This window comes from Corticium candelabrum, chromosome 19 (genome assembly GCF_963422355.1).
Source record: "Corticium candelabrum chromosome 19, ooCorCand1.1, whole genome shotgun sequence".
Taxonomy (NCBI): Eukaryota; Metazoa; Porifera; class Homoscleromorpha; order Homosclerophorida; family Plakinidae; genus Corticium; species Corticium candelabrum.
Genome location: NC_085103.1, coordinates 3,647,834 through 3,657,097, shown reverse-complemented (window position 1 = coordinate 3,657,097; position 9,264 = coordinate 3,647,834). Strand labels below are relative to the sequence as shown.

The window sequence follows — 9,264 nt, the reverse complement described above, 5'->3', positions numbered from 1 at the left end:
ATCGATTAGATTTGACAACGTTGCAATGGTCAGCAGAATTACCTGGCAAAAGTGGCACGACGAAGCTGAAGTTCACACCGTTCTCCACAGTAACGGTTCTCTTGGATTCAGTTCTAGTTGTACATGACGGATTCCCGCCCTTAGATCTGAGAACCGATTTAGTAAAGTCCATCCCTGACGTACAGTTGAACGATATTTGGGGTTACTATAATTACGTGACAGCAAGACTGTGGATTAAGTACTTGCCAAGAGGAAAAAAGCCACCTGCAAGAATTTTGCATGCTGCAACAGCAATCGACTTACAGACGATGGTGATATATGGAGGAATAAATTTTGATTCAAGTGAACTTCTTTATGATTTGTGGAGTTTTTCTCTTCCAACTTTAGATGAAAACTTACTGAACTTGTCAGAGCAACAGAATGGATCACAATGGAAAATGATGCATGGATTAGGACCTAACACATCTTATGCCATGTCGCTAGTAAACATTGATAACATATTGTATATGTATGGTGGATCACATACTGTTCTGAACTTGCCTAAAATTTTTTCAGCGCAGCCTGAAGATATTAAGATATCTTTCAGTTGTGTAAACACATTATGGACGTACAACCTAGTGCACAACGCAGGCTGGATACATATGGAATCTAAAGGAAGAAGTCCAGGAAATCGTTGCTTTCATCAATCACATGCATTTGGCAACAAAATGTTGCTCACAGGAGGTTGCAGTAACAATTTTGCAATACGGGTTAATCGTTACACACTCATATTCGAGATCAAGTGCGAAGCAGACAAAGATACGGAGGGTGTATGGATTTATGATCCGGACACAATCAGTTGGTTAGAGTTGAGCGCTCAACCATTGTATCACCTCAACGTATTTGGAGTGTTTAGCGTTGTGTGGAACGATCTTCTTCTCTCGTTTGGTGGACTACCCGTAGAGCAGGAATCTGTAACAAATCACGTTCCAGACGACTGGAACGGCTTTTCAATTTTCAAACCTGCATGTCCAGCGGGCATGACAAGCAAGAATCTAAAAGTTGAGATGTGTTACAATTGCCCCGTCGGTCAGTTTTCCTCAACTTCCCATTCTCCTTGTTTACCGTGTCCAGACGGTCTCACAACTGAACACGAAGGTTCTGGCAGTCCAGTCAACTGCAGTCGATGTGTGGATAACTATTGTGGATACGGTACGTGTTATGTCACATTGCCGGGTCCTTCTCCTACATGTGAGTGTCAGTTTGGATTTACTAAAAGCAATAAAGGATTGTGCACCGTGGCCACGTTCTATATCGCCGCTTCGGGCTTTGTATCAGGGGTAGCACTTTTTGTATTAATTGTTGTATTGCTGACAAAATTTAGAAAAGCGAGAAAAGATCACAAAGTTATAATAAAGAACAAAGACCACGAACTATTGGAACTGACTAATGTTTTCAACATTGACTCTAAAGAGTTGAAACTACGAAAACGAATTGATAAAGATTGTCCTGGTGGATACGGTGAAGTGTACCAAGCAGAGTATAGAGAAATGATGGTAGCCGTCAAGAAGCTGCAAGGAATACATATGGAACTCGATCGTATCGAGTTAGAGTTCGAGAGAGAGATCGAAGTGATGAGAGCCATCAGACATTCAAACATTGTTCTGTTCATAGGAGGAGGTCGGTATCACGACGATGGATGTCCGTTCCTTGTAGTAGAGTACATGGCGAGAGGATCACTAACTAGTATTTTAAATAATAGGAGAATAGATTTGGAAGATAATCTAAAGTTGAGGTTCACTGTAGACACGGCCAAGGGAATGAGATTTCTGCACAGTCAACGTCCACCTCGAGTGCATCGTGACTTGAAGAGCAGCAATCTGTTGGTGAGTCAACAATGGGTAGTCAAGGTGGCCGACTTCGGATCGGCTCGATTGGTGAAAGATGAAGGAATCAGTCAAGAGGCAGTACGAGGAGCGGGACCACTCGACCTGACAGCTCCACTTCTTGGTGCAGATTATCAGTTATCATCAGGTGTTGGAACACCAAGTTGGTGTGCTCCAGAGATATTGAGTGGACAAGGATATGGAACAGCAGCAGATGTGTACAGGTAAGATCGTTTCTATATTTATTGTTTAGATATCAATTTAGAAATACTTTTGCTGCATTGTAATCAATCAATACTTGTAGTGTTTTCAGGTGTTTGCTGCGATTATTTCTCTGCAGCATTTTAGTTGCAAAATAGTTTGTAAATCTGGAAGACAATAAGAGAAAGTACAAAGCCATCGCATTAGAATCAGTTTTCTTATTACATCAATATTGTCGTATCGTCTGCATGAATCTTGTTGGTTGTGTCGATTTTATTAGCAGTGACCTTTGAATAAATATCATTATTGTATTATTCTTTGAGACTTATAAACATTCGTAGTCTTCGAACGTGTTTTAGAGTATTAGCTACCAGTGCTAGAAAGCTCTCAATAGAGTAAGATGAGACAGTCATCGCTGTAGCTAGACGCATGACTACAAAGGATGTTCGGAAGTTCTTAGAAGTTTTGGCTCTGACTTCATGGCCGAAAACAATGCGTCATTGAACAAGTGATCTTCAGACCTCTATGCTTTCTGCTTGACTGGCTTCAGATTCTCAATAAAAGGTTTATCTTGCAAGCAACGCGAATACTTGTTTTAGAGGTAGTTGGCATGCTTTTGCTAAATTTTTCTAATAAGAAGAAGACATGTAAGCATAACTGTAATTTGTTATCTAGAATGTCGTGTCTATTTATTTGACACGCTATACTTTCTAATCGCTAAGCGGATAGCGTAGCACTTCTGAGTGGTTTGTTGTACATATCTATTGTTATATATGTATATGTAAACGATAATTCTATTTTACTATTTACTATTTTATATTTAGTTTTGGTATTGTGATGTGGGAAATTTGGTCGAGAGAACTCCCGTATGTTGATCGCAATTTCCAATCTATCCTCGACTTGAAAGCAGCCGTTCTCGGTGGCGTTAGGCCAAGCGTTCCACAAGGCGAACACAGCGATTACATCAAACTAATGCGTGACTGTTGGGCGTGTGATGAGACCTCCAGACCTACGTTTCACGAGATTGCGATCAGACTGGAAGAAATGAGCGACAACTATTGTCCTTTTGGCGAAAAGAAGTAGTTTACACGTTATCGTTTGCTTGCTGTCGTTTAATTAATTAATAGAGTTCTTTGTTTGCCGAACACTAGAATACGCTGTTATGCATTTAGTCTAGATAATTAGCAATAGACTGCATCAGAACTGCTGCAGCTGATACTATAGATACTATTGATACTAATGTCAACTCAAGCCTATTCATTGTCACACCAAGTTGTTGTAATGTCAGATCAAATTTGACTATAGTTATCTCAAACGTATATTTGAATATGTTTCAGTCACTTCAACATATATCTAAACATGTGCGTGTGTGTGTGTGTGTGTGTGTGTGTGTGTGTGTGTGTGTGTGTGTGTGTGTGTGTGTGTGTGTGTGTGTGTGTGTGTGTGTGTGTGTGTGTGTGTGTGTGTGTGTGTGTGTGTGTGTGTATTAGCCATTTTGGCACATTGCTCATTTGCAAAAAGTACGAACGTGACTATACATGAGCATGCCAAGTCAGCTGCTTAAAGGCGACTTTACGTTTGTCACGTGACGGCAACGCGTGCTTTCTATTCGCTCGATGATCAGATCATGTATCTTATTGCAATCTCAGTACACTTGTAATCTGTTGTACCGATAAAACGCAACGAAAACACTAACGATTGTGTAATATTTTTTCATTTGGAAGCGATTGTACAGTTTCCATTCGAAAGTCAGCCAAACATTCTATTTCTCATTAAAAAAAGCAATTAATTAAAATTTGAAAGGAAGTGCAAACGTTTGAGACGGTCTTCTAGTTATAGTAAGAGCTATGCAGTTTTACAACGTTCAACTAATCTTGTTGAGATTTAGCTTGGCAAACGATAATTAACGAGCGATATTACACAAAACGATAGCAACTATCGAAGACAAAAATCTATCAGCATTTATCTAAACACTTATATGTAATTAGGGTTGCTTGTTGAATTCGTAACTTTTAATCTTTATTTGAGATTTGCTCGTACTCGATGACGACGATCTATTCAGTTGCTGCAAGTATTTGCTTAATGTTTTTCGTTTTGCTGCCTGAGCGTTTATTGGGGCAGACGGCGGATGGAGATGAGATTGCCAATTCTTTCCAACATCACAACCTTACTTCTGCATGGAAAACGTCGCTAGAGAATCAATAGCATTTGTTCTCTAGTTGGAGTAGAAACACTCCACGAGGCATGAAATATAAAGTGGCTACTGAAATCCTTGATAAAAAGTTGGATGGAACGATGAAAGAGATGATGCTAAAGTATGGAGGGGAAAGCAGTCACTCTGAGTACAGAACGTGGCTTTACGACATACACACGAATTCGTGGGAGACCGTTGGAGAGCAATCGGGACCGAAAGGTATCATCCATCACACACTCGTATCTCTTTGTAGAACGTCGGTTTTCCTTTTCGGTGGCGTTTCATCTTCACTGGCGTCACAAAACGGAAAGTGCAATAACGAGACGTGGATATTTAGAATAAAGAATAGAACGTGGAGGAGACTCGACACCATCATTCATTCTCACGACAAGAGCGACTACGTCACTCCTCGATGCAGACACGTTGCTACGCTAGTGCATTTATCCAACAGTTCGTGCACCTGCAAAGAATTTATGATTATATATAGCGGATTTTATGATGATCGGGAAGAGTGGAACAAACGTCATAACGATTTGTGGCTTTTGAAGTGCTAAGACGACGTTTCTCTTGTGTAAGAGTGGATTCTTCTAGATAAGAATCCACCGAAACTAACGTATCCTGCACTCATTTCAGCCTTTGGCAACACTTTCGTTTACGCTTATGGATACAGTGCGAAGGGAAGAGCAATGTGGTCATATCGGGTGTCAACTGCCACGTGGAAGATACACTTCTAGTTGAGCGAAGATTTACCATATTATTCACTTGTAATCTACTTTTCAAATTCTAAGAGATCGGAACACTTTTTGGTTATGTGTTGTCGTCTTAATAATTCCAATCCTGTTATTGCTTATGATCTGGTTAGTGAAGAATCATCTGACATAAATAATCCAAATTTAGCGTTACCAATAGCAGCAGACATGATCATGACCAAAGTCAGAAATCGTGGTATCATTTACGGAAGACAGTGAACGTTACTGGGTAATCCAAATCAAATGCGGTTGCTGAGGTTGTCTGATGGCAGTAGATGAAGCATTGAAAATATGCCGTTACCGAAGTCGAGTCTGGTCAAACCAAGAGTTTTGAGCATAGGCGGTGTTATGCAACAACAGCAAGAAATATTGTTTTACGGAGAAGTAACATTAAATGAAATCAACTACGTAAACAAACTTGCTTATCGTCTTTACCGATTGGATTTGAAAACGTCACAGTGGACAACAGATACGCTTACGTATGGCGGCAGTGGCACGAAAGAACTGTATTTTGAAGTATTTTCTATTGCCACGGTACTTTTCGTTTCTGTTTTGGTCGTATATGGAGGGTTGGATCAGGTGCAAACGGAGGGCGGCCGCTGGGGTTTTAATCTTGAACCGCTAGTCGATGTTAAGGGCTACTACAATAAAAAACCGCGAGATTGTGGATAAAGTACTCGACTAACGGCGATAAACCTTCCGGAAGAATTTTGCACGCTTCTACGGCAATCGATGCACAAACAATGGTGATATATGGAGGAATTACAATATATCGTAAATTGGCTACAAAATTTTTACATGATTTCTGGACGTTCACTATTCCACTTCTAAATGGCAATTTAATAAACTTAACAGATCAACAGCATGGATCACAGTGGAAAAATAGATTGACTAGAACCTAACGTATCTTATGCCATGTCATTAGTAAATATTGGTAACATTTCTATATGTATGGTGGATCAGAAACAGTTATCAATTTAGCTGAAGGTTTTAGCGCACATTTTGATAATATTAAGGTGTTTTTCAATTGTCTTAACACATTGTGGACATACAACCACTCAAACCACACCGGATGGGTGCAAATTCGTTACAAAGGAATACGTCCAGGAAATCGCTGCTTTCATCAGGCACATGTTTTCGGTAACAAAATGTTGTTAACAGGAGGTTGCAGCAATGAGTTTGCAATATAGCTCGATCGTCACAATATCTTTATGAAATTAATTGTGAAGAAGACAGAAAGACGGCGGGTGTATAGATTTACGACTCGATCACTAGCAGTTGGTTACAGTTACCCGCTCAACAACACATCAGCGTATTTGGAAGTTTTAACGTTGTGTGGAACAATGTTTTGCTGTCTATCGGGGGAATGCCGGTACAGACATTTGAAACAAGTCAGATCTATGGCCACTCGGAAAGCTACTTCTACTTTAAACCTTCATGTCCAGCAGGCATGACAAGCAAAAATATTCAACATGAAATGTGTTACAATTGCCTCGTCGGTGAGTTTTCTGCAACTGCCCAATTTTCTTGTTCATTTTGTCCAGACGGTCTCACAACAGAAGACGAAGGTTCTAGCAGTCCAGCCAACTGCAGTCGATGTGTGGATAACTACTGTGGATACGGTGCATGTTACATCGCGCTACCGAGTTCTTCTCCTAGCTGTGAATGTCAATTTGGATTTGCTAAAAACAACAAAGGAGTGTGGACCGTGACCGCTGACTATATATATATATATATATATATATATATATATATATATATATATATATATATATATATATGTTGCTGCTTCTGCTTTTGTATTAGGAGTAGAACTGATCGTTGTTTTGCTCACAAAGATCAGAAAAGCGAGAAAAGATCACAAAGTCATACTGAAGAATAAAGACCACGAACTGATGGAACTGACTAATGTTTTCAACATTGACTCTAAAACTACGAAAACGAATTGATAAAGATTGTCCTGGTGAATACGGTGAAGCGTACCAAGCGGAGTATAGAGAAATGATGGTAGCTGTCAAGAAGTTGCAAGGAATACATATGGAATTTGATCGTATCGAGTTAGAGTTCGAGAGAGAGATCGAAGTGATGAGAGCCATCAGACATCCAAACATTGTTCTGTTCATAGGAGGAGGTCGGTATCACGACGATGGATGTCCATTCCTTGTAGTAGAGTACATGTCTAGATTACATAGTAGTTTTGGAAGATAATTGAAAGTTGAGGTTTGCTGTAGACACGGCCAAGGGAATAAGATTTCTGCACAGTCAACGTCCACCTCGAGTCTATCGTGAATTGAAGAGCAGCAATCTGTTGGTGAGTCAACAATGGATAGTCGAGGTGGCCGACTTCGGATCGGCTCGATTGGTAAAAGATGAAGGAATCAGTCAAGAGGCAGTACGAGGAGCGGGACCACTCAACCTCACAGCTCCACTTCTTGGTGCAGATTATCAGTTATCATCAGGTGTTGGAACACCAAGTTGGTGTGCTCCAGAGATACTGAGTGGACAAGGATATGGAACATCAGCAGATGTTTACAGGTAGGATTGTTCTTAACTAAATATTCAGATGTGTGTTTAGATATTTAGAAATACTTCGCTGCATTGCAATCAATCAATACTTTAGCTTTTTCAGATTAACTGAGCCTGTTTCTCTGCAGCATTTTAGTTGCAAAATGTTTGTAAATTTGCATGTAAGCCGGTAAGAGGAATAACAACGTCTTAAAATCAGCACCTATTGTTATATCAAAATTTCGGTGTCTCTACATTGCTAACTTCAAAACTGCATAAATCTTGTTGGTTGCGCCGACTAGCAGTGACATTTGAAATAGGATATCACTCTGTGAGACCTCCATTGGTAATATTCGAACATGTTTTAGAGCATTTCCTGCCGGTGCTGGAAAGCTTTCAGTAGAGTAAGATGAGACACTCATCGCGTAGGTGGACGCATGAGTAAAAAGGGTTTTCGGAAAGTCTTAGACGTTTTGGCTCTGACAAATAAGTTTATGGCCGAAAAATTGCGTCATTGAGCAAGTGATCTTCAGACCACTTAGCTTTCTGCTTGACTGGCTTCAGATTCTCAATAAAAGGTTTATCTTGCAAGCAATGCAACTACTTGTTTTAGAGGTAGTTGGCATGCTTTTGCTAAATTTTTCTAATAGGAAAAGACATGTAAGCATAACTGTAATTTGTTATCTAGAAGGTCGTGTCTATTTGTATTTGACACGACATACTTCCTAATCGCTGAGCGGAGAGCGTAGCACTTCTGAGTGGTTTGTTGTACATATCTATTGTTATATATGTATATGTAAACGATAATTCTATTTTACTATTTACCATTTTATATTTAGTTTTGGTATTGTGATGTGGGAAATTTGGTCGAGAGAACTCCCGTATGTTGATCGCAATTTCCAGTCTATCCTCGACTTGAAAGCAGCCGTTCTCGGTGGCGTTAGACCAAGCGTTCCACAAGACGAACACAGCGACTACGTCTAGCTAATGCGTGACTGTTGGGCGTGTGATGAGACCTCTAGACCTACGTTTCACGAGATTGTGATCAGACTGGAAGAAATGAGCGACAACTATTGTCCTTTCCAAAAGAAGTAGTTTACACGTTATCGTTTGCTTGCTAGCGTTAATGTTAATTGTTTGCTAAAAACTGAATAATGCATTATCTTCGATTCATAATTAGCAATAGGCAGTGTCAGAACTGCTTCAGCTAATAGATACTCTTGTTTACGATTACAACGGTTTTGTTTGTGTACTGGTTAATTAGATTGATGGCAATTTTAGGACTTCTAGCTAATAATAACGAAATTGAAGTTCCAGCCGTCAGTTACGTCACACAACTTAACAAATGGTGTTTGTGTTCTACTAAACTTTCCATACAGTACTTAGGTACTTAGTACTTGTCTACAGTTTGGACATATCGAGCACCGGATATCGAGCGCCCGAACACAGAGTACTGCCAGTCTGAGCATCCGAGCACATTAATTCCGGTTATTACACTAAAGATGGCAGAAGTGTGTGATTTATGATCGTTTTACTGCTTTTTTCGAAGCAACAAGGTACCAGACCAACGTATTTTCTTTACTGTGCCGACTTAGCCTTATTAATTAACATTAGTTCTTCCTTTGCTTTCGGTGGTCCTTCCACGCGAGGATAGCAGCGGGGCTGTATCACGTGATGTTGTCTCCGTTGTCTCCGTATGACAACATCACGTAATACAGCCCCGTTGCTATCCTTGTGTGGAAGGACCACG

The 9,264-nt window shown here is 40.1% G+C and overlaps 1 protein-coding gene across 1 annotated transcript; it reads left to right on the top strand.

The window, feature by feature from the left end:
- Positions 1 to 1,436: 1,436 nt before the first annotated feature.
- On the top strand, positions 1,437 to 3,331 carry LOC134194601 (probable serine/threonine-protein kinase drkA). Its single transcript, XM_062663544.1, has 2 exons — positions 1,437 to 2,089; positions 2,891 to 3,331. The coding sequence occupies exons 1-2, from the start codon at positions 1,530 to 1,532 to the stop codon at positions 3,147 to 3,149; spliced, it is 819 nt and encodes a 272-aa protein (XP_062519528.1). The 5' UTR covers positions 1,437 to 1,529; the 3' UTR covers positions 3,150 to 3,331.
- The last annotated feature ends 5,933 nt before the right edge of the window (positions 3,332 to 9,264 follow it).